General features: G+C 40.7%; 1 protein-coding gene across 1 annotated transcript; it reads right to left on the reverse strand.

Annotated features, from left to right (window-relative positions):
* Window positions 1-3,678: 3,678 nt before the first annotated feature.
* Window positions 3,679-26,218, reverse strand: LOC143299662 (IQ motif and ubiquitin-like domain-containing protein). Its single transcript, XM_076612981.1, has 13 exons — window positions 26,146-26,218; window positions 24,759-24,943; window positions 22,354-22,488; window positions 20,517-20,684; window positions 18,590-18,829; window positions 17,102-17,196; window positions 15,697-15,907; window positions 14,702-14,877; window positions 13,668-13,838; window positions 11,205-11,381; window positions 9,760-10,008; window positions 7,722-7,907; window positions 3,679-5,920 (listed from the first exon to the last, which is right to left on the reverse strand). The coding sequence occupies exons 2-13, from the start codon at window positions 24,928-24,930 to the stop codon at window positions 5,732-5,734; spliced, it is 2,169 nt and encodes a 722-aa protein (XP_076469096.1). The 5' UTR covers window positions 24,931-24,943; window positions 26,146-26,218; the 3' UTR covers window positions 3,679-5,731.

Genomic DNA, 26,218 nt, shown 5'->3' on the forward strand with positions numbered 1-26,218 from the left:
ATTGAATGGGATTTATGTATCTTTTTTTTGTTTGTTTGTTTGCTGTGTAACATTCGCTCTGTCTGGTGGTCAGTCAGTACTGGACTGCTGTGCATAACCAGGTTTCTCAGCAAATCAAATCTAAAATTTGTATTATGCTGCTTTGTTGTTTGTCACAACACATTTCTCTCTGTAAAATTCAGGCTGCTGTCTCTAGGGAGAGCACATCGCTGTAGAGCAGTGCCACCTGTTTCTCTCTTTTTTTTTTATCTGCTTGTAAGGATTTGTTTATACACTGAGAAGATTGATTTTTTGGTTTGAAGCACATTTAGAGTACACCTGTTGCCAGTTATTGAACAACAGACTGAATTTTGTTTAAAGTGAAGGTATCATTAACTCTGTGGAGGTAGACTTGGGAGTTTAACTTACTGCTGTTTTTCTGGTGCACATGTATACTGATACTTCAAAGAAACAAAACCAGTTTCCAGGTCACTTGCACTGGTGGAATTTAATGATTTTTGTTGTTGTTGTGGACTGGCTTTCAGCTGAAGGGAACTAACCTTGCCAGTAATCTACAGTTATTTAGTTAAACGGCTTGACCTCCCTTCACTTAAATATCCTAAGCGCACTGACAACACATTTCCAATGTAATAGGCAGTGGACATTTTGTCTGCAATAAATCTTTGTAAATAAGTTTTGATTTGGAAAAAAAAACCACCTTAAAAGCAGAGAACTTTCCCAAGAGTCTTATCTATTATATCTGTGATTTGATCTTGAAATCTGTTGCACACAACTGTTGTTTCGCTGTGATGATTAGGAATTGATATTGTAAACTCTGTGATGGACACTGGCTGTTCTTTCAGCAGTGTTATTTGCCTATATAGCCTTTTTATGAGTTTTTGAAGTAGTTTTTATACTTAAACCAGTGTCAGTGTGTTAGAATTGTACAGCTCAAAAACTGATGTGTTGTGACCAACTGAAAGCTTTTTTCTTCAATTCCCCACATGGTTTCGGGCCTACTTACCTGTTGCAACAGATAATGATATGTTATTTTGATGTTGTTTGTTGCTTTGTATGAACAGAGAGGTCCAAGGTTTCAGAAGATGTGCATGTTAATGCCATTTTTTTTGCGTCTGTTTATTCTTTTTTTTTTTCTAAAGTGCATAAATGAATGTGCTGGTTGCAAACAAAGGGCACAAACTGAGCATACCTGGTTGAACTGAATGTCAAGAGTTATGGAGAGACATAGCAGGAACTGATTTTATCAATTGCAGTATCTCTTCTTCATTCGTGGACTGTGACTCCAATGTTTACTCGGATACACAAGCAGGCTTTTTCATGCATGACCGGTTTTTGCCCTTGCCATGTAGGTAGTCATACTGTTGTTGTTTTTTTGGGGGGGTGAGGGGGATAATACTTTTTGGTGCATTTTGTTTGTCTGATTGTTTTGAATGTGGTTTTCTAAAACAAATTTTATTAGATGTTGCATTTAGGGAATGTAGGATGTAGAACATGTTTTTAGTCTCGTCTGGACACAGTTGATTACAAAGCATCTTTGTGAGTTAGCTTTATTGTGATGAAAAGAGTTTGTCTACCTCCTCCACTTTCACTTTATTTTGATTAATGAAATGTGTTGGACATGTTTAACTGCAAACAATCTTTGTAAAGTCACTAATATAGATAATGGAAGAGTTGTTGACTTGGACTGGTTTTCAACCCCCATTTTCACATCGTTTTGAAACATAAGTATTTTGGATGTGATTTATTACAAACCAACTTTGTAAAGTCTTTATACAATGATATAAAAATTATCTAAACTTGTTTTCCCCCACTTTGGCACTGTTTTGAATAATGAAGTGTTTTGGACATAGTTAACTGCAAACCATCTTTGTAGAGTCTTTTTACAATGATACAAAAGTTATCTCCACTTGTTTTCCACCTCCACTTTCGCATCCTTGTAAATGATCGCTCAAGTGCATTTCGTTTGTTTATTAATTGATTATATTTTGGAGCTTGTTCATTATTCAGGTGTGGCCTTCACCACCAGTGCTGTCATTATGTTTCTGATCATTATGGTTCTGATCTTCTCTGGAAAGGATTATGTGTTTTTTGGTTTTGTTTTTTGTTACTGTTTTTTGCTGCCCCATTTCAGTGGCTTTATTCCCGCAACACTCATTCTGAGTGCCCCATACACAGCCACACACGGGTTTGTCCATCATAGTCCCAGTGTCAGCATTCCACAGGGAGCTGGCCATCAATGTTAGGTCGCCAGGAGGCCACACACCAGAGGAAACCTAAAAAGGATCGTGTCTGCTGAGGGGGTGGGGCACATAGACTGTCTTCTGTTTTCCTTTCAACCAACGGCAGTCCTTCCATACAGCTGATGGCGTCTTACATAGTAACATCAGTGATACTGACATGGAAAAGTATGCAACAATGGCTTGCTCCGATTTGTATCCGACTTTCAAAGCAAATTGATTTTTCTCTTTGGAGATAATGAATTATTCTATATTCTGTAAAGCCTAGAACTTGGGAAGTTTGCTTGGTTGGAACCCAGGTGAGGATTACATTAAAACAACAACAACAACAAAAATACACAGCTATTTTTGTATGTAACTAATTAATTGATTATTTATTTAACTTTGCATTGTGTGTATGTGTTCCTGCATGTTCAATGTGGTCAGAAGTAATACTCTTCCGGATTGAATTACGTATTTTGACTTAATATGTGTCTGTAATAATTGTATTGTTTAATACACGTATCTTCTGCTTGCCCAGTTGCTTTCTGTCTGTTTTATACATTTAGTGTCTCATGTTTTCTTTCTCTCTCTCTCTCTCTCACTGTGTGTGTGTGTGTGTGTGTGTGTGTGTGTGTGTGTGTGTAAATAATGTATGACTGTGGTGGACACAAGTTGTATGGACCAAAGGTCAACATCACCAATGCAGGATGCACAGTTATACAAACATGATGAAGATGTGCATTATCACTGTAATCTGTAGTACTTGACTTAACTCTGGGTTATTGCAAGGGGCTTTTCCAGTAGCATACACCCTCCCCTATATTCCCCAGACCTCTACTTCCCAGGCCCACTGGATCCAATCACATTATTATTTTTATTGCTCAATTCTCAACCAGCAAGGCGAGCAAGTTTCAATGAATTATGAATGGAACATTTCAGAATTCCCAGATGGCTTTTCATTTCAACTGTCACAGATAACAATCACCGGAATGTAATGATGCCGATTAAATACGAGTATAGTGCATCTTTTCACCAAATCAAAGAGTTGACTGCAAGATGCTGCATGTTAAGGAAACATAAATTTTCAAGAATATGGTGGATGTTCGTGTGTACATACATGAATAATAAATATATATGTGTGTATATTTTCTATTGTCATTTATGATTTATGCATCGCTACAGATCACATATTATAATTGTTGGTGCATGGACATCACTTCATAAAATATGGGCAGAAATACAGAGAAAGACAGACATACCAACACAGAAAGAAAGAGAGAGAGAGAAGGATGTTTGTTTATGTGTGTAAAGAAAGCTGTAAAAGAGTATACAAGGAAGAAGCAACAGAAAAAGCATTGTTGTTTTTTCTTGTGGAACGATGAAGAAGAAAAGAAAGGAATCCATAATGATTCTAATGAAAAAAATATTAAAAAAAACAAAACAAAGATAACATGTTGCAAGTGGTCCGTTTTTATTTCCAGTTCAAATAACAATACATTAAACACAGTCAGCACCAAAACAGTCAATAGCACCAACCTTGTATATGGTAACTTGGTATAATTGTGTTGTGCACAATATCAAATACATGCACAACTTTTCTTTTTCTTTCTTTTCTTTTCTTTCCTTCTCTTCTTTAGGGGTCTTTTTTTATGTTGAGCATTCATATTTAAAGCAAACTGGCCAAATTTTTTAATTAATTTTTTTTGTTTTTACAGGAAAAAGGATATGTATATGATATAAAAACAAAAAAGAGAGATAACAATCTATTAATTAAAACTAATAAATAAAAAATTAGTTGATTATGTAAACAGTCACCATTGTGCCTACACTAGTGCTTAATCAAAAAAAAAAAGAACAAAAAAAAAAGAACAACTCTATAAGTCAAATTATTAACATTAAAAAAAAAAAAAAGACCGTCAATACCAATATTATCAGTGATATACAGGCAACATTTTACTTCAGAATGATACTGATGAATAACAAAAATCCAAACGCTCATATCAGTTGGGTGTTGTTAAGTGTGGTAGTGGTTAAGGTTTAGGATGACCACTGAAAACTGTCTGGTCACTGAATGTGCAAAGGTATTCCAGATCAGTTGGATATTGCACTTTCATCCTCTTTTCAAACAGATTTTTTGGGGGTGGGGGCGGTTGGGGAGGGGTGGGGGTGGTTGGGGAGGGGTGGGGGTGAATTGTTTTACTGGCTTTTTTTATTGTTGTTTTTTTGCTGCCCCATGATCTGCACAGTTTCAATGCCATTACTTCCATACCATTCATTCTGACCCCACCCCCCACCCCCCATACACACCCACACCCAGGTTTGTCGGTCGCAGTGTCAGAATCAGCAGTCCACAGGGAATTTTTAAAAAAAATTATTTATTTATTTTTTTAAAATACAGATCCCATTAAAATTTTGCTTTTCATGGCAAAGTATTACAATCACAGATGGAAATGAATTCATTAAAAGCTGTAAACTATGGTTCTAGGTAGGTGAATCTGTTCACTCAGTCACACACACACACACAATTCTGGTTAAAAATACTATTTCTACACATTTGACACACTTACCCTCAGCATGCTCTCAAAATGTCTTTTTGTAAATGTTCATTTTGATTTTTTTCTCTGTTTCATAGCTCAATTATTCTTGTGTATAATTTGTAAGTGTCAGATGTACAATAGTTTTTTTTTTTTTTTTTATTTGTGTTAATTATGATTTCATTTACTGTTCATTTATTTTTTATGCATCTTTTCTGTTTTTATTGTTTTCTTTGCTACTTTTTTTGTAGTTGTTTTGTTTGTCCTTTTTCTACAATTAAATTTTGTTGATTTTTTTATATATTGTTTTTGTTTTTATCTCTGTTCTTTTTTCAAAATTTTTAAATGAGTCTTTTTATTCTTTGATGTTTTCCCCTGTGTGTGTGTGTGTATGTGTGTGAGAGAGAGAGAGAGAGAGAGAGAGAGAGAGAGAGAGAGATAGTGTGTGTGTGTGTGTGTGTGTGTGTGTGTGTGTTATTTTTTTTCCTAATCATGCTTCTGGATGTGTTGGTATTTCATGTCTATTCATCTTTGTTTTGTTATTTGTGCGTGCACGCGTGTGTGTGTTGTTGTTTTTTTTCCTAATCATGCTTCAGTATGTGCTAGTATTTCATGTCTATTCATCTTTGTTTTGTGCGTCTATTAATTTAATTTCCCCTTCTCTCTTTCTGTCTCTCTCTCCCTCTCTCTATCTGTCTTTCTCTCCCTATCTCTCCTCTCTCTCTTTCTGTCTCTCCTCTCTCTCTCTCCTCTTCAGCTTTTTTTTCCTCCTCCCCTTCAACTTATCTCAACATGATGAATGAACCTGTGGTGCATGATCAGTCAGTTGGGTTTTTTTCCCCATTGATAACTGCTTTCAGTTTTCTATTTAGGGGGCGGGGGTGGGGATCATTTCATGCAGTTTCTATTTATTTTATTTTTTGGGTGTTGGTGGTGGGGGTGTGGATGTGGGTGTGGGTGTGTGTGTGGGTGGGGGGTTCAAAAGACTTCTGGTGTCTGGGTGACTTTGTTGACCATGTTGGGGGGCAGGTACTTGGACTTCTCAGTGGAGGACGGCATGATGGCGGCTGCTGTGATCTTTCGCAGGATGCCGGGCAGCTGGCAGAAGTATTTGTAGCCCATCACGTGCTTCTGGTGCAGCCTGTTGTGGAAAGCCTCATCGTACACCTGCACAGGAAAGGTGGAGATGGGAATATGTGTGTGTGTGTGTGTGTGAGTGTGTGTGTGTGTGTGGAGGTGGGGATTGTCTTGATAAAGATTGTATGTATGATAGTCAGTCACGTCCAACTATGACTATCAGAACTCCGCAGCAGAGGAGGCAACTGCTGTCCCACCCCTGTGGGGATGCTGGGGGTCTATCAGTATAAATAGCATCCCCGCCTTCTGGAAATTCTGTGCTATAAATTTCCTCTTTTCTATCCCTCTCTTTTTTTTTCTTCCTTCTCTGTTGTCTCTTTTTTCTGCCTTCGCAGTCCATTCCCCTTTCTTTTTTCAAGCAAGCCTTGACACTTTTTTCTCTTTTCTGCAGTCTATGATGTACTATCTGTGCTGTTTTTTCTTTCTGGTGATTAGGTAGTGAGATGTAAACACTGGGATGGGCACTAGCTGACCATTCTGCAGTGTTATTTGCCTATGTGGCCTTTTTTATGTATTTTTTGTTTGGCTTTTAAGTATTATTTTTTCCTTTTTTACGATTTTTTGTAATCTGGGGTTGATAAATTAAGCGGAATGGCTGGCGTCCTTAGCACGGCCTAGTCTTATTTGCCATAAGGAGTTAAATGGCTGGGATACTGTGTCATGAACTGTGTTTTGTGGGTTTGTTTTAGTGTTTTTCTGTAGATGTGACAGTTTTGTGTTGACATGGTAAAGCATTTGTATGGTTTGACAGTCCTGATACGGCCCTGTACGGTCAGCTGGACTATAAGCAACAAGAATAAAAATAAGAATACTAACTGCTGTCCCGACTATCTGAACTAGAATTTCTATTTTATTCTAGTGGAGAGTGCCTTTCCCAAGTTACATCCCCACTCTCTGCTGAGAAGGCTTCAGGACAGCTGGCATTGGGGATGGTCCCTAAAGGCTGACTAGCCCCCCACCCCCTCCTCCACCCCAGCAAAGGTACAACAACAAGAGTCAGTGCAGTCTTGCCTCCAAGTTTTGAGAGTCATAGTCCTTCACAAAAGACGTAAGCTGTGAATGATTTCCTACTGCAGTGGAGAAACCATTCATCATACACCTCTCACTTTGCTGTGTGGCCCAACTGTATATCTCTGATATAGGCCGAATGTTGAACAACTGTAACCATGTGGTAACAACAACAGAAATGGTGATCTTGATAAGGACTGTAACCATTTTGTGACAACAGAAATGGTCTTGGTAACCACTGTAACCATGTGGTAACAACAACAGAAATGGTGGTCTTGATTAAGATGATAACCATTTCATAACAACAGAAATGGTCTTTGTAACCATGTGGTAACAACAAAAATGGGTGGTCTTGATCACAACTGTAACCAGGGGGTAACAATTACAGAGATGGTGGTCTTCATATGACCTTGTCATGTGAGAGTGCTAAGTTTCTGTGAAAAAGAAATCAAAATGTAAAAGTAACATCACTGTGGAAACATTTTTGGCTTTTTTACTACAGTTTATTTTGTGCCCATTCCAATAGTGCATTAGAACATATGGAAAGAACTGATTTTTTTTTTCTTCTCTCCTTTATTCAAACCAGATCTGGCAACTACAGGCTGAAAGTATTTCCAGAGAAAATGAATTTGTCAGAGTTTACCACTCACACACACACACACACATTCACACACACAAACACGTAAACAACCTAAACACAGAGTTATTAGCTAATACACAGGCTCACATTGTGTGTAGACAAACACGTAGGCTAAAAACTTAAAATACAACAACAAAAACCCGGACCCCAAAAGACACAGCAGCAAACAAACAAACGTCTCACCTGATGCAGGTCATCGACTTTTGCATGCGACTCTGCCTCCTCACTAGTGAGGACGATGCAGTTCCAGGGGGACCAGTGGACCTTACTGTCCCAGCGGATAAGCACCAGGTCGTGCGGGTCCTTCCAGGCACTCAGGACGCTCTGCATGGCCCAGATGTACTCCACCAGGTAGCGGATGTCTTTCTCCTGCAACAACAGTGGGGTGGTGGCCTAGAGGTAACACGTCTGCATAGGAAGCCGGAGAATCTGAGTGATGGCCTATAGGTGACGTGTCTGCCTAGGAAGCGAGAGAATCTGAGCGGGCACTGGTTTGAATCCCAGCACAGTCGCCAGTATTCTCTCCGCCTCCACTAGACCTTGAGTGGTGGTCTGGGAGCTAGTCATTCAGATGAGACGATAAATTGAGGTCACGTAAAAGAACCCACAGCAACAAAAAGGTTGTCCCTGGCAAAATTCTGTAGAAAAATCCACTTCGATAGGAAAACAAATAAAAAACTGCAGGCAGGAAAAAAAAAAAGAAGAAAAAAAAAAAGGTGGCCCTCTCAGTGTAGAGACGCGCTCTCCCTAGGAGAGCAGTCTGAATTTCACACACAGAAATCTATTGTGACAAAAAAAGAATAATACAATACAATAATGATACAACACCTAGCTTTTTTTTAATTTTTCTTTTTGTATCTAAAATAAAATAAAAACAATTCAAAGCTTAAAAATGACTGTCTGTGTGGCAAAAATGAATATGATAATAAAAAAGAGAGAAAATGAAATCAAAATTTATCACATCTCCGTCACATTTAGGGTTTTCTTTGTTGTTTTTTTCTTCTCTCTTTCTCTCCAATTGTGTTTGAAATATGATCTGGTCTGTCTATGGAGTTTTTCTAGTTTACAGAAAAGTGTGGTGCTCTGTACTAATATACATGTACATCTATTCCATACTGGAACCAGTGTCTGATGACTAGTCTGTTACACAGAGTTTTTAGTGTTGATGGGGGTTTTTTTTTGGTTATTTTCTTTTGATTATTTTCTCCCTGCTATTGCTTATCGTTAATGTTAATTGTTTGTCGAATGTTTTTGTAATTTTTGCATTAAAAACAAAAACAAAAAGACAACAAAAAAAAAAAAAAAAAAAAGGGAAGACTCGGATTCAATCCTTATTAGAGGAGGGTTTTTAGTTGTTTTTTTCAGCTCATCTGGCTTCTACCCAGAGTTGAGTTTGCTATGGGCGGATTGGGACCATACTGTGTGTGTGTTGTGTGTGTGTGTGAGAGAGAGAGAGAGTTCATGCATGCAACCTTTTTTTGTTTTGATATACAATTAATGATTTAAAAAAAAAAAAGTTTGTGTAAGCTGATTTATTTTACTATTTTGTTATCTAAAGTTATGATTTTTTTTTTTTATACATGTAAAGCTCTTTGAGCTCTATTAGAAAAAAAAAAGCTATGAATAAGTGTTCATTGTTTTGACTCTATAAATAACTTTTTTGTTCCTGAAGTTCATTGACATGTGGTCAGAACATGCTATCTTGGCTTCTTAAAAAAACAAACAAAAAAACAAACAAACAAAAAAAAAACAGAAAAAAACAAACAAAAACCCCTTAAACTAAGTCAAAGGTTAAAGGTCCCATCATACTCTAATGTATGAAAAAAAAAAAAAAAAAAGAAACAGAGTAGGATATATGCATCCATTTTGTTAACAGCACATCTATTCACCTGCATGATGATGAAAGCAATCTCAGGTAACTTCAATCTGCGGAAAAGATTTTTCTGTCTTTGCTTTCCTGACACACAAGAATGAAAAAAAAAAAAAAAAAAAAAAAGACTGAAAGAAACTATGTGTCCATGTAACAACAACAAAAACAAAGATTACTTCACCCATCCTACCTTTCCGCACCTGCATGATGAATGCAATCTGAGAGCTGTCATGATTCGCAAAAAAGACTGGAAGAATTTACGTGTCCCTCTGACAACAACAACAATGTGGTCCAGAAATGGTAGTCTCTGTACCACTCAAAACCAGATTCCTTCATCCACCCTTGCTTCACCTGCATGATGAAAGCGATCTGGGAGCCATCACTTTTGGCCTCCTCGGACATCCGCAGGGACTTGAGCATCCTGCGGAAGTGGCTGAGGTCCAGGCGTGGGCGGGCGATGTTGTCCAGCCTCTGACACCTCCGGCAGCTGCCACAGGAGCGGGAGTTGGTGGACAGGTGGAACTCCTCTGTCGGCAGGTACTTGTTGCAGGATGGGCAGAAGTGGATGTTCTTCCGCAGCTTGGACGGGTCTTGAGGTACCTGCACCATGACACACAATAACAAATCAGAATCTTAATCGTTGAGTTTTCCCGGAGTTTGATCATCCCCGTCACACCTGTTCTGTGAAGGGGGGGAGATTTTTTCAAGGATCTATTCACCTAGTCCCCCCACCCCCGAGTTCAACCCCTGTTGCGCCTGGTCTTTTTAAAGGGTGGAGATTTTTCAAATCTCCCAGGTCAACATATGTGGAGAGCTGCTAGTGCCTGAGCCCCCTTCATGTGTATACACACACGCAGAAGATAAAATACGCATGTTAAAGATCCTGTCATCCATGTCAGTAGTCGGTGGGTTTTATGGAAACAAGAACATACCCAACATATATACCCGTAAAATGGAGTATGGCTGTCTACTTATTGGGGTAAATAAATGAAATACATGCACGTTAAATGTTACATGTCTGTGTGAGAGTGTGTGCGTATGCAGACTGAAACCTGAATGAATGACACAGGAAATAAATGATGAGTGCCAAATGGGAGCCATACTCCGTTTTTGTTGGTGTGCATGCCAGCTTTTATGTGTATAACTGTTTTTACCCTGCCATGTAGGCAGCCATACTCCGGTTTTGGGGGGGTTGCATGCTGGATATGTTCTTGTTTCCATAACCCACCGAATGCTGACATGGACTACAGGATCTTTTACGTACAAATTTGACCTTCAGCATTTGAATACGCAGGAAAAGGGTTCAGGCACAAGCAGATCTGCACAAATGTTGACCTGGCAGATGTAAAAAAAAAATCTCCACCTATAACTCTTCAGACGCACCCAAACTGGGGATCAAACTTAGGAAACTCGGTGAGAATCCATAAGAACACAGCACCCATCGACTAAATAAATACCTTTACTACACCAAGGTTAGTCACGATAGCTCGTGTGCCTTACTATATATCCAATGTCTTGCTTGCATTACTGGTACCTGGTTTGTATAATGGTGCACTGATCATGTCCATCATCATCACCACAGAACAACAATGAAATCAGTGGATGACAGCTCTCATCCCTCTCCAGCACCCCCCTGAAAACAGGAGTATGGCTGCCTACATGGTGGGGTAAAAATGGTCATACATATAAAAGCTTACTCGTGTACATTTGAGTGAACAAGGGAGTTGCAGCCCACGAACGAAGAAGAAGAAGAAGAATCCCTCCCCCCATTACCCTATCCTCCTCCAGCTACTGACCCTGATGAAGTTGGCAGCCTCAGGATTGAAAGCAGGAGTCTTGATGTACTGCAGGAAGAGGGTGGAGATACGTTTGCGCAGGCCAAAGAGGTGGTCGTCCTTCACGTTCCGTATCACCAGGTCCACTTCACGGTCGATCAGCTCCACAATGTCCTGTGTCAGCGTGCAGTCATGTTCCTGTGTCGCCAGTATCAGTTTGGAATCACACTTCAGTTTTCACCCCAACCATGCAGTGTGTCAGTGTAGTTATGTTGATCTGTCATCAGTGTTGGTTTTAAAACACACTTCACATTTTGCCCCAACCATGCAGTGTGTTGTTGTGTCATCAGTATCAGTTTGAAAATCACACTTTAGTTTTCACCCCAACCATGTTATTCCGTCATCAGTATCAGTCTGAAATTGCATTTTCACAGGGAACCCCCCCCCCACCCCCCCCCCCCCCCCCCACACACACACTCCTCTGGAAAACAACAACAAACAAACAACAAGAAAACAAATAACATAACAAAGTGACCTTGAAATAATGTCTACACCACACAATACAAAATCTTTAAGGCACAGGCATAATGACATGATTTTTTTTTTTTCTAATTAGTAAACAAAAAGGATACTTATATAGCTCACTATCCAGAAATCAGCTCCGAGTGCTTTACAAGACACATGGTTTTATATTCAACACATTAAAACAATGTTACCAATACACACTAAAATGTGACTAGCAAACTACACACACATACAAACAAACACACACACAAAAGCATACATAATCTATTAAACATAAGTTCAAGCATACATACAGCCCCCATCCGCACACACACACACACACACACACACGCATGCACACACAAGTAAACACACACGTGGGGAAAATGGGATTACTGTTGTTGGTGAGAAATAGTCTAAAACAACCAGTTTGAGAGGCAGGCACGCAGGAAGGTGTATGGACACACAATAGAGGACAGACAGAAAGACATATTCATAAAGGAGGCACAGAAAGAAAAACAAATGCAGTCAAAAGGCACCAAATGACGAGTCGAAACAGCTGTGTGGTTAACTCTCTCCATACGAACGGCGAAAGGGACGACGTTAACAGCGTTTCATCCCAATTATCATCATCAAAATATTGCAAGCGGAAGGCTCTTGTACTGAAGAGGTGAATGTTGACAAAGAATACCACAATTCTGACGACGGAAACTAAAGGTTGGGTCATTCAGACACCCACTGGACATCCGAGGGGTCTGTATAGAGGAGAAGAGAGGACTGGCCGTGCTGAGTGAGTTAAAGTGATGGACTTTCAATCTGAGGGTCCCGGGTTCAAATCCGGGTCAGGGCGCCTGGTGGGTAAAGGGTGGAGATTATTCTGATCTCCCTGGTCAACATGTGCGCAGACCTGCTAGTGCCTCAACTCCCTTTGTGTGCGTACGCATGCAGAATATAAAATACGTGCGTTAAAGATCCCCTTATCCATGTCAGTGTTTGGTGGGAGTATTTGACAGGTGCAATAGCCGAGTGGTTAAAGCGTTGGACTGTCAATCTGAGGGTCCTGGGTTCGAATCACGGTGGCGGCGCCTGGTGGGTAAAGGGTGGAGATTTTTACGATCTCCCAGGTCAACATATGTGCAGACCTGCTAGTGCCTGAACCCCCTTCGTGTGTATATGCAAGCAGAAGATCAAATACGCACGTTAAAGATCCTGTAATCCATGTCAGCGTTCGGTGGGTTATGGAAACAAGAACATACCCAACATGCACACCCCCGAAAACGGAGTATGGCTGCCTACATGGCGGGGTAAAAAAAAACAAAAACGGTCATACACGTAAAAGCCCACTCGTGTGCATACGAGTGAATGTGGGAGTTGCAGCCCACGAACGCAGAAGAAGAAGAGGTGGGAGTATGACTGCCGACATGGTGGGGTTAAAAATGGTCATACATGTGAAAGCCCACCCGTGAAAATGAGTCGCAGCCCATGCACAAAGTCAAAGAAGAAAAAGAAGAAGAAAGTGCAACAAATAATTAGAACGCAAGAACGCAAGAATTTTATTGTATAGGCCATATGACCCGTTACAACAGATCGTGCGGACAATGTCAGAGTGAACCTTTGTTATAGTAGACTATATATATATATATATATAAATAAAAAAGAAAAAAAAAAGCATTAACGACGTCGGTTTGCATAATAAATGTATCTTCCAATGTCATGGAGGCAATGCTTGTCTTGCATCAAATGCTGAAACATAGTCATCGATGGATAAAGCGTGTATTTTTTAGGAATATACTTCTGTCGTAAGTCATTCAATTCTGTGCAGTGGAAAAGAAAATGCAGTTCTGTTTCTATAGCATTGTGGCAGAATGAACATGTGAGATCTTGCTCTGATACAGCAGTGTAACGTTTTTTGTGTGTCTGTAGTTCAGAAAAAACCGAACAAACAATAAGAGAAGCTGAAAGGCACAATGAAGCACCTACCGAGACGGTGAACTTGAGAGTGAGCAGAATGTCCAGACGCTCGTCCTGGCTGAGGTACTTCATGTTGAGTGTGTTGTAGATGTCGCGCAGCTCCTTGGCCCTCAGAGTATAGGGGGTGACCATCATGGTGGGCTTGTTGTCGAAACCTCGCCACTTCTTGGGGGCTGATGTCTTCAGAGAGAACAACAACAACAACAACAAAAACTAAAAAAAAGAAACGCACAGATGTAGGTCTCTCAGTAATATAGAAGCCGCAGTAGCAAGCAGTTACAATGACACTGCAAATTAAGACAAAACAATAGTATTAATAACAATGGATTTTTTGGGGGTGGGGGTGGGGGAGGGTCGATGCCTACAGAAAAAAAACCCAAACAAATAAAAAAAACACACAGACGTAGGTCTCTCAGTTATAGGAACCATGGCATCAAGCAGTTACGTTGACACTGTCGATTAAGACTAGAAAATAGTGATATTGATAATGGAAATTTTGGGGGGTGGGTGGGGGGAAGGGGGCTGATGGCTACAGAAAAAAAAGGAAGAAAAAAAATAGAAAGACACTAGATATAGGTCTCTCAGTTACAGGAACCATGCAGCAAGCAGTTGCACTGACTCTGCCAATGAAGACAAAATAATAGTGATAATGATGATGGAAATTTGGAGGTGGGGGTGTGGGCGGGGCTGATGCCTACAGAAAGAACAAGCTAAACAACAAAAAAAGAAACACACAGATGTAGGTCTCTCAGTTATAGGAACCACGGCAGCGAGCAGTCATGCTGACACTGCCAATCATGACAAAATAATAGTAGCGATAATAATAATAATGGAAAATTGTATATATGGCGCCTTCCAATGCTCAAGACGCTTTACAGTCACAGCAAAAAGTAAGACCCCAAAAAACAATAATACGGTATGGTGTATAACACAAAAATATAAGTAACAACATATCACACACACGCACATACATGCAAGCTCGCACACACACACACACACACACATATGCATGCATGCACACACACACACACACCCCTCCTGACCCTGTTCAAGAATTTCTGGATGCTGTGAAGCAGCTCCTCAGCACCACTCTCCAGCTTGTGCCGGTCGATGGCGGCCAGCAGATCGGTCTCCCGCTCCAGCAACATGTAGAGGGCAGCTTTCCGTTCAGCACCGCTCAGGGTCTGATTGATGTGCTCTATTTCCTCCAGACGCCACTCTGAATGGTCACATTGTCATCACACAGAGGTCACTCTGATGGTCACATCGTCAGGATTGAAGGAGGTGTGTAGGGAGGTGGGGGGCACTGGAGGGGTGGAGGCGGGTGTGGGTGTAGGGGGGGTTACAGTATGGTGGATGATGGAAGAAAAGAGATCAGATGCAGGGTGGTTGGGCTGGTGTGCAGGGGGTGGTGGGTGGAGGGGTGGGGAGGTGGAGTGATGGGTGTATATGAATGCATACATATAAACCTGCATGCATACGTGAGTTGTCAATACAACACCTTTTAACGCGTTTAAATAAAGGTAAGTGTAAAGAAATATTTCTTTTTAAAGAAAAAAAATGGCAAAGATAAAACGTAACAAAAATATACAACCACCTTAAATGGCTTGGAATTGTGCACCTTTCTTTCACCAAGAGTAACAATGCTTGCATATGCATGCATATACTGAAAGAACAAATGAACGAATGAAGCCCCAATGACAGCAGCAAACAACCAAACACTCCTACTTTCCAGAGCAGCGTACAAAACGTCAAAGTCAAATGAATGAACATCAAAGTCAAACGAACGGATGAAACAAACAAACAAACGAACGCAGCCCAAGAAACAACAACCAACCAAACACGCACACTTTCCAGAGCAGCAGACAAAAGAATGAACGAACAAACAAGATGAACAAAAGAATGCATCCCCAACAACCAGACATTCCTACCTTCCAGAACAGCGTACAAAACATCAAAGTCAAACGAACGAACCAATGAATGAAACGAACAAACGAACGGCAGCCCAAGCGGCAATCAAACAACCAAACACACTCACTTTCCAGCGCAGCGTACAACAGATCAAAGTCCTTTTTGGTCTTGGGATGCATCTTTCTCTCAAACTCCAACCACAAGCGTTCGTCTCTCTCCTTCTGTTTGCGCTGCCTCTCTTGCTCCTCCCACTCCAGTCTCTTCCTCTTGGCTTCCTTCAGTCGCTCCACTTTCTTCACGGCCAGCCAGCGCCGGTAATTCTTCTGGAGTATGATGATCTGCAAACACAACAGTCAGACATAAAAACAATTTTAACCAACCCTTTTTATTTGGGGACTGACGACAGCCCAGTGCAACCCTCTTCCAGTAATTCTTGGCTGGTTTAAAATCTATACGAAATAATGACACTTTGTGTAGTAAATCACACACATACTGCCTTACCCGTCAATGTCTACGACAAGCATTTCACTTGGACATATCTCAAAACAGTTTGTTTAATATTTTACAAGTAGTGAAACACAAAATTCCTTGCGGGTATCATAAAACCAAACATGCAGCAGCAGCAGCAGCAGCAGCAGCAGCAACAACAACAACAACAACAAAAGGAAGTTCCTGAAAAAGCTCAAAATGTGCCCAAACTTCATCTGAAAGTTGCTGAGAAGTCCATCAAAATCTGTATCCAAAGTTCCTTAATTGTTTACCATTTGCTGAGAGGCTGTTTAATCAGTCTGAGGATTTGGGATTCGATGCCTGAGCACTGCTCAGGCGTAGGCAAGAACATACACACACTGGCACCCAAGCAGTGCTTAGGCATAGAGTGGAATGAGTTAATGAATAACTGTTTACCTGGAAAATCTCACAGCTATAGAAATCAATGATATAACACCCTCTAAAAGGTTTTAAAGTTTTAGCAGGTAAAAGTTGTCTTTCTTCTGCGTTCACTCGTATGCACACGAGTGGGCTTCTACATGTATGACCGTTTTTACCCCACCATGTAGGCAGCCATACTCCGTTTTCAGGGGTGTGCATGCTGGGTATGTTTTTGTTTCCATAACCCACCGAACGCTGACATGGATTACAGGATCTTTAACGTGCATATTTGATCTTCTGCTTGAATATACACACGAAGGGGGTTCAGGCACTAGCAGGTCTGCACATATGTTGACCTGAGAGATCGTAAAAATCTCCACCCTTTACCCACCAGGCGCCGTCACCGTGATTCGAACCCGGGACCCTCAGATTGACAGTCCAACACTTTAACCACTCGGCTATTGCGCCCGTTGGTAAAAGTTGTCATTTTCCTTCTTTTATCTATAAAAAAAACCCCAAAACAAGCACATAATTATGCCATGCACAGACATATAATATAATATACAAAACGTAAAACTAAATCCTATCATATTGGTTATTCTTCAAATGTCTAAATTCTTAATCTCTCCATCACCACTCCTCCTTTTACAAAACCTTCTTACTTTCTGCAAAATAAAGTTGAGGTGATCTTCAGCCAAGGTGTATTTCCCAGGATCCAAAAGTTTGTCCTCCAGGTTGGAAACATAGACACCGACTCCTTAATGAAACACATTCCACCTCGTCTTTTTTATCACCTGTTACTTCTGCCTGGTATTAAGTAAACTAAAGAACAATCCTTTCAAATCTATTGGTTTGGATTGAAGCACTAGTTTCTTATCCTGAATATCCTGCAGTTTGTAAACTAAAGAATAAGCCTTTCAAATCTGTCAGTTTGGATTGAAGCATTCGTTTCTTAACTAGAATATCCTGTAGTTTGTAAACTAAAGAATAAGCCTTTCAAATCTGTCAGTTTGGATTGAAGCACTAGTTTCTTATCCTGAATATCCTGCAGTTTGTAAACTAAAGAACAATCCTTTCAAATCTGTTGGTGAAGGGCGCCATAGCCGAATGGTTAAAGCGTTGGACTTTCAATCTGAGGGTCCCAGGTTCGAATCACGGTGACGGCGCCTGGTGGGTAAAGGGTGGAGATTTTTCCGATCTCCCAGGTGAACATATGTGCAGACCTGCCAGTGCCTGAACCCCCTTCGTGTGTATACGCAAGCATAAGATCAAATACGCACGTTAAAGATCCTGTAATCCATGTCAGCGTTCGGTGGGTTATGGAAACAAGAACATACCCAGCATGCACACCCCCGAAAACGGAGTATGGCTGCCTACATGGCGGGGTAAAAACGGTCATACACGTAAAAGCCCACTCTCGTATATACGAGTGAACGTGGGAGTTGAAGCCTATGAACGCAGAAGAAGAAGAAGAAGAAGAAATCTGTTGGTTTGGATTGAAGCACTAGTTTCTTAACCAGAATATCCTGCAGTTTGTAAACTAAAGAATAAGCCTTTCAAATCTGTCAGTTTGGACTGAAGCACTAGTTTCTTAACTAGAATATCCTGCAGTCTGTAAACTAAAGAATAAGCCTTTCAAATCTGTATCCAGAACAGAGTGATTTATGTTTGAGGCAAGAAGAAGACAGACAGTAAAAGATAAAGTTATAATAGATGTCAAGGTAAACACGTTCCACAGAAAACTTTAATGCTGGTATGTTACCTGATTTGTGAATCAATATGGCAGAACAACAAAACACACATTATACAGACATACATACAAGCACACACACACACACACACACACACACACACACACAGACACGCACACACACATACACACACACAGAGACACACACGCACACACAGCATGTGTGCACATGTACCCAAGCTTTGATGATCTCATTTAGTCTCCTCTATTTTTCCTGGATATATATTTCAGTAAAATGATGTGCAATTAACAACTACTACCAAGTTACACACATGTACTACAGCACACACAAACACACACACACTAGACACACACATAACACACACAACACACACACTTTCTCACAAACAGACCCCACACTAAACCCCTTTTGAGACTGAAAGCTGTCAGACAAGCTCACCTGTCATCTGGGTGGAGGTGTCAGTGAACGTCTGCTGCCTTAAATGGCGCTGCTCCGCAGTCTGAGAATCGCGACAGGAAGCGTTGTCCGGTCCCAGTCTGCTGGTGGGTATCCAGTCTGTCTGGATGCCGGCGTTGTAGAACCTCACCCCGGTCAGCTTGTTCTGGAAGCCACCCAGGTAAGGCTTCCTGTAGGGCCTTCGCTCTATCTCCACCACCACCTGGTTCTGCTTGCCGTCCTCTGGCAAATCAAAACGGCACAGGTCATCACCCCCCACAGAACAGCTTCTGCTTTACACTGCTTACTCTTTGTCACAAAGGAAGGAAGGAACAGATACCCAGATTCAAACTCTCGACTGTTGGCCGCCGTTCTTTCTCTGTCTCTGGACCTTGCAATTGGAATGAACTTCCTCTTTCGCTTCATCAAGTCTCCACACTCAGCTCTTTCAAGTCTGGCCTTAAAACCCATCTCTTCCCAAAAAAGCCTCCCTTCCCTGCCTCTTCCTTGTCTTCAGTTTCTCCAGTTTTAGATTTATGCATGCGTGTGAATGACTGGTGCGGAAGCGTTTTGATTTGTCTCAGCACAAAATTCAGTGCTATATAAATACCATTATTATTATCATTATAAGGAACAAAGGAAGGCAGGTGGCAGAACGGTTCAAATGCTTGTCTGCCAGTACAGTGTTTGTGAGGGCCTGGGTTTGATTCCCGGGCCGCTCTCACCTTTTCTCTCAAGTTTGACTCCAAAATCAAGCTGAGCGTCTAGTCATTTGGACGAGACGATAAACTGAGGTCCCACGGGCAGCATGCACTTGGGTGCACTGAAAAAGAACCCTTGGCAACAAAAGTATTGTTCTCTGGCCAAAAAAAAAAAAAACATCTGTAGAAGAAATCCACAGTGATAGGCATGCAATGTTTACATGCACTTAACTCTCTCCATACGAACGGCGAAAGAGACGACGTTAACAGCGTTTCATCCCAATTACCATCATCAAAATATTGCAAGCGGAACGCTCTTATACTGAAGAGGTGAATGTTGACAAAGAATACCACAGTTCTGACGACGGAAGCTAAAGGTTGGGTCATTAAGACACCCACTGGACATCCGAAATGTCTGTGTAGAGGAGAAGAGAGGACTGGCCGTACTGAGTGAGTTAAGACCTCACTTGTGTGTTGGGTTATGCTGCTGTCAGGCTTCTCCCTAGCAGATGTGGTGTGTTGTAAATGTATTGTCTAATGAAGTGAGAAGCTGAGAAACTGTCACAACATGTCTCTCTGGGTGAAATTCAGGGCTGCTCTCCACAAGAATGTGTGTCACCTCAGCACAGCAACCCCCTCCCCCTGCCCCCCCACCCCCCTCCTGCACCACCCCCTCCTTTTTTTTTCTGTTTGCAAGTGTAATGTGTTTTGCTGTCAAAGTGGATTTTTTTCTACAGAAATTCTTTTGTTGTCGTGGGTTCAGCACTGTCAGGCACTCCCAAAACTAAAGGTGCACCCAGAGCATAATTATCATCATCACCAAACATAGAAAATAAATTCTATAGCCTTTCATGTCCTGCTCTTTTATTGATTTATAAACTGCATGGAGTTAATATGGGTATATCAAAATATCTATCTTTGATAAGTATCTGGTGTTGGTATGGGAATATCATAATATCTATCTATCTCTCTATTTCTCTACCTATATAATGATATTTCTATCTATCTATCTATCTATCTATCTATATATATATATATATATATAGAGAGAGAGAGAGAGAGAGAGAGAGATACCTAGTGGCTGCATGCCTATTTGTGTGGATGTTTAGGTGGAAAGGGAGTGAGAGGAAAGTAAGTGTAGTTGGGGTTTTGAAATGATGGGGGTGGATTGGGAGGAGAGGCATTGTTTTTAACTATCGTCATTTTTTTTCAATCACAACCAAAGCTACCTGAATCCACGCGCACGGTGATGACATCCGGCATCTGCTGCTCCTGCGGCGCCCTGTACAGACCGATGGGGTGGGAGGCGGGGTCAGAGGAGTGCATCTCCAGCTGTACCGTGCTGTTTGGGCCCACGCCCAGGTCTGCCAGGGTGCTTGTGTCCGCCACCTCCTTGCCTGCCAATCAAAGAAAGAAAGAATGAAGCATAATAATAATAATAATGGATTCTTATATAGCACACTATCCAGAAATCTGCTCTATGTGCTTTACAAAAACGCTTTTGTTAACATAAAACATTATATCTATGTTACATACACACACCAAAATGTGACCACACACACACATACACACACACACGCACACACTGCACACATACATTTTAACATACATGTGTATCTAACAGCTACCCTAACACATACGCACACATAGGCAGGCACAAACTTACATAAACACACGCACACACAATACACATTCATATACATGCATGTAGTTATGTACACATACATATGTATACACACATAGTCAAGCACACCTAACGAAAAGGAAGTGGACCTGCCACAATTGAACTTATTGCTGAGGGAAAAGGTGAGTTTTGAGACGAGATTTAAAAGATGCGAGGGAATCAGAATGACGGAGGTTATCAGGGAGCTTGTTCCACGTCTTTGGCGATTGAAAAGAAAATGATCTGTGTCCATAGGTCTTACTTCTGACGTGAGGTATCCTGAGAAGTCGAGTATCAGAGGAAGAACGGAGCTGGTGAGATGGGGTATAGATATGGATGAGTTCAGAAAGATACTCATGGAGAATTCTTAACGCTCCCTGTGGAGTGTTGGCCTAGAGGTTACTACGCATCCACCTTTCGGATGAGACAATAAACTGAGGTCCCGTGTGCAGCATGCACTTAGCGCACGTACAAGAACCCACGGCAACAAAAGGGTTTGTTCCAGGCAAAATTCTGTAGAAAAATCCACTTCGATAGGAAAAAAAAACAAATAAAACTGCACGCAGGAAAAAATACAAAAAAATGGGTGGCGCTGTAGTATAGCGACGCGCTCTCCCTGGGGAGAGCAACCCGAATTTCACACAGAGAAATCTGTTGTGATAAAAAAAAAATACAAATACAATATAATAAATCAAGTTCATTCATCCATTCAATTATCAGTAATAAAAAACAAAACAAAAACAGAATAGGATACAATAAAATGAAATAAATAAATAGGTAATAAGATTAAACAGATACATGAATAAAAAAAAGAAAAAAAAAAAGAATGAATCGATACATAAAATGAATAATTCAAATACGACATGCTGAGAACAACAGAACTGTATGAAACGAACTGGATATGTTGATAAGATAAAATGAATGTATTGATAAATAAAATAGATAAATGAATAAAACAGATTAAAATGAACTGACAAATAAAATGACCGATTCAAACATAACACGCTTATGACAACAGACCTATATATTTTTCTAACCTTTATACAAGATCAGTAAGATCCGTAGAAATTCTGAATTTGTTTGGGAAACACTAAGAACATCTGCTTGGCAGATGTGGTGTAGCGTATATGGATTTGTCTGAACGCAGTGACGCCTCCTTGAGCTACTGAAACTGAAACTGAAACTGATTATCGATGTAAAAAGGGAGAAGGAGAGAAAAGTATATGTACAAAAAAAAAAAAAAAAAAAAAAAAAAAAAAAGCTGACACTGGCACCACACAACACACTAACAACCAACCAAACTCACTGCACTTTTCAGGGAAGTCCCATGATATCGATTCCAGCCTCCTTCTTGAGCTACTGAAACTGAAACTAAGAACAACAGAACAATACATCTCTCTCACCTTCATACAAGAGCAGTAAGAAATCCGTAGAAAATCTGAACTTGGAGGCGAACCGACTCTTCATCTGCCGCAGAGGATGACTCAGTGCGAAAGCCATTGTGACCACTTCCACAGCAGGCATCAGGATGACCTTCACTGCAACAGTGATCATCACAAACAGGGTGCCACATGCACAACAGCCAAGTGGACTTTCAATCTGAGGGTCCTGGGTTCGAATCCCAGTCACGGCACCTGGTGGGTAAAGGGTGGAGATTTTTCTGCTCTCCCTCTTCTTCTTCTGCGTTCGTGGGCTGCAACTCCCACGTTCACTCGTATGCACATGAGTGGGCTTTTACATGTATGACCGTTTTTTACCCCACCATGTATGGAGCCATAATCCGTTTTCGGGGGTGTGCATGCTGGGTATGTTCTTGTTTCCATAACCCACCAAACGTTGACATGGATTACAGGATCTTTAACGTGCGTATTTGATCTTCTGCTTGCATATATACACACGGAGGTTCAGGCACTAGCAGGTCTGCACATATGTTGACCTGGGAGATCGTAAAAATCTCCACCCTTCACCCACCAGGCGCCGTCACCGTGATTCGAACCCGGGACCCTCAGATTGACAGTCCAACGCTTTAACCACTCGGCTATTGTGCCCGTCCTTCTGCTCTCCCAGGTGAACAGATGTGCACACCTGCTAGTGCCTGAACCCCCCCACGCCCCCACCCCCAACCCGCCACTGCCCTTCATGTGTATATACACATGCAGAAGACCAGACAGGAACATTAAAGATCTTGTTGTCCATGTCAACGTTTGTTGGGTTGTGGAAACAAGAACATACCCAGCATGCACCCACTCCAACTCCTTCCCCCTGACAATGTAGTATGACTGCTTTCATGGTGGGGGCAAATACAGTCATACTAGTAAAAGCCCACTTCAATTTTGTATGTTCCATAGTTATCATTCTGTATAATAGTCCTTACTTTGTACTTGCAGGTCATTATTTATTTTTTTATATTTATCATTTATTTATTTAAATTTTTTTTTTTATTGTTGTTGTTGTCTTTACAATGTGATTAACTACAAGCTTTCTTTTCCAATAATGTAAAAGTGGTTTACTCGTTGCTCCTTATTATGATATCATAATGCTACCACTCACTTTCGGCTCATCCTTGATGCCATTACTGTAATAGTTGACATAACTGATGCTGTTGCTATGTTGCAACTGGTCTATTGAATGATTGGACATTTAAAAAAATTTTTTTTCTGTATTTGATGTTGTTGTTGTTGATGCTGGGTTTTTTGTTTGTTTTTGTTTTGTTTTGTCTTGTCTTTCTCTCTCTAATGGATGCTACTGTTTGTTTTATATTGTTTGTTTCATACTGTTCTCTGTATTGTATACATGTCTTTGCAAAATTAAAAAAAAGAAAAAAAAAAGGAAAGAAAAAAAAAAGCCCACTTATGTATATGAGTGAACGTGGGAGTCGCAGCCCATGAACAAAGAAGAAGAAGAGCAATGTGATGCGACTTCTGTTGTTTGGAACATCTGTGAAACACATATTCACAGCAGTCCTGTACAAAATAATCAAAACCAGCACATTTGTTTACACATGGATTGCAAAGTAATGTTGGTTATTGAATCACGTGAATATGAAAGTAAATAAGAGAAACCATGATCTCACACACCATGCACACACATACGTAAGAGTAATGCTGACAAGCACAAGCACGCATGGTTGCAAACATGCTTACATACACAGACACAGCTGAACTTTTTTGTTTATTTAAAAAAAAAAAAAAAAAAAAAAAATCTCTGACTGATAAAATCAAGTAGTTCTTTATGGCTACTGGAATGAATTCATTCTGATTTTTTGTGCATTCTTTCAGCTTATATGTGAATCTTTTTGTTTTCAGCAATTCTCCACTGTGTTTTTCATGTTTAACTGCAAACAGAAAATTATATGCTGGAATGGAATATAATAAAGGCCTTTAAGAATGTGTGTGTGTGTGTGTGTGTGTGTGTTTTGTTTGTTTGTTTGTGTGTGTGTGTGTGTGTGTGTGTGTGTGTGTGTGTGTGTGTGTGTGTGTGTGTGTGAGTGAGTGTGAGTGTGTGTATAAACCATAGATAGAGAAAGGGACAGACAGTGTGTGTTCACAAACATCTAATGTAACCATGTTAGTGTGTATGTGAGAGTGAGTGTGAATGAGCAGTTAAGTGTGTTTATGAGTATGAGAAAGGAAGTGAGAGACAGAGAGAGAGAGAGAGAGAGAGAGAGACAGAGAGAGAGACAGAGACAGACAGACAGTGTACGACAGAGTGTACATGCACACATATACATTCGTGTGTGTGTGTGTGTGTGTGTGTGTGTGTGTGTGTGCGTCTCTCTCTCCAGCAAAACGAAACCCTAGCAGCCAACCTGTGGCAGTGGCAATCTCTTTGATGACAGGGCTCTCCAGATCACTGGGTGAGGGGGGGTGGGCAGTCTCTGATCCTGGGACGAGTGACTCCTTGCTTCCAGTTGCTGCTGGGGCCTCTCCTGGCTGCTCAGGAGCATCCATAGGTGTCAGGTGGTTGACTTCATCTTCCATTTGTGTGTTTAGCCTATAATGCATATATCATTTTCTGTTGATTATGCATACTTATGAATGAATGGATATGTTTTATACCTTGTCATGGCTTCTAATTTTCAACCACATTTTTTTTATCAAAGAAATAATATCAGTATCTGAGCTCCTTTTTTTAAAAGTACAAATTTAGCAGTTAAAGTTGTGTTGGTGTAACTGTCACACTCAATCTAGGTTCATGATAATACATGTTGGGATTCCCATTGTTGATCTGAACATGGTTTATAGCTACAATGAGAATGAGACAGTCCCAAAACCCACAATCAGACTGACATGTTAAAAAAAAAAAAGTGACAAATACTGACAAAACAACACTAACTGTTTATCATTTGCAAACACTATCCAACCACTTTTATATGAAGCTCACATTCTGAAATGATGTCCCCTAGTATCCTGAAATTTCAATTAGCAATTTATTCATTTGACTAAGCGCTTTGGGTTACGCTGCTGGTCAGGCATCTGCTTCAGTGGCAGATGTGGTGTAGCGTATATGGATTTGACCGAACGTAGTGACGCCTCCTTGAGCTACTGATACTGATCATTTGTTTCACTGGCATCAGATTAGTTGGGAGATGACCACAGGTTCGGCCTGTCCATATAACGATCAAACACAGCCTCAAGTTGTACAGGTACAGGTGCAGTATTTGGGGTTAAGCATTAAACCTTTCGGCCTTTCCACGCCCCTTCTTGGTACAGTAGTTTGGTTTTAGGGTTTGCATTTGCATGCTAATTTGCCTAAATCGTTATTCACCAAAGTCATATTTCTGCACTACGGATCTAGAATCACTGTCAAGAAGAGTTTGGAACTGCTAAATATTTCTAGCTGATTTCGCTACATTTAACAGTGCATCCCAACCTTTAGCAACTCTAATGCTGAAAGATGATTTGCGGATATATGTAGTTGATTAAAAATCAGATTTAGGCCCTGTGATACACCATCGCTTGTCAGTCATGCTGTGCATGATGCAGATGTGTGTGTCCATGTGGACTCATTTTGATGCAGGCTGTCTAAAACGTCGCTTTGACCAACTGATTGAAAGGAATCAGTGAATGCGCAAAAGGTTTTTGCATTTCAATCGTGTACAATATGTTATCTTTAAAACAGGACATTATCTGATCTTCAAACGAAGGATGGTACGCAAAGCTTCAAAAACGGTTACGTATGGAATGAAAACTTACGCAAAATGAACCAATATTCGCCCTTGGGAGGGTTTTGAAATCAAAATACCGCCATACCGCTTGTTGTTGCGGA

This window comes from Babylonia areolata, chromosome 25 (genome assembly GCF_041734735.1).
Source record: "Babylonia areolata isolate BAREFJ2019XMU chromosome 25, ASM4173473v1, whole genome shotgun sequence".
Taxonomy (NCBI): domain Eukaryota; kingdom Metazoa; phylum Mollusca; class Gastropoda; order Neogastropoda; family Buccinidae; genus Babylonia; species Babylonia areolata.

Bases quoted from the DNA above. Each gene is read 5' to 3' on its own strand.
- LOC143299662 (XM_076612981.1), bottom strand. From the start codon at position 24,930: ATGGAAGATGAAGTCAACCACCTGACACCTATGGATGCTCCTGAGCAG. The intron at 18,830-20,516 runs GTAGCTTTGGTT...TTGATTTGCCAG, and splicing joins CACCGTGCGCGTGGATTCAG to AGGACGGCAAGCAGAACCAG. The intron at 17,197-18,589 runs GTGAGCTTGTCT...TGTTTCATTAAG, and splicing joins CACCTCCACCCAGATGACAG to GAGTCGGTGTCTATGTTTCC.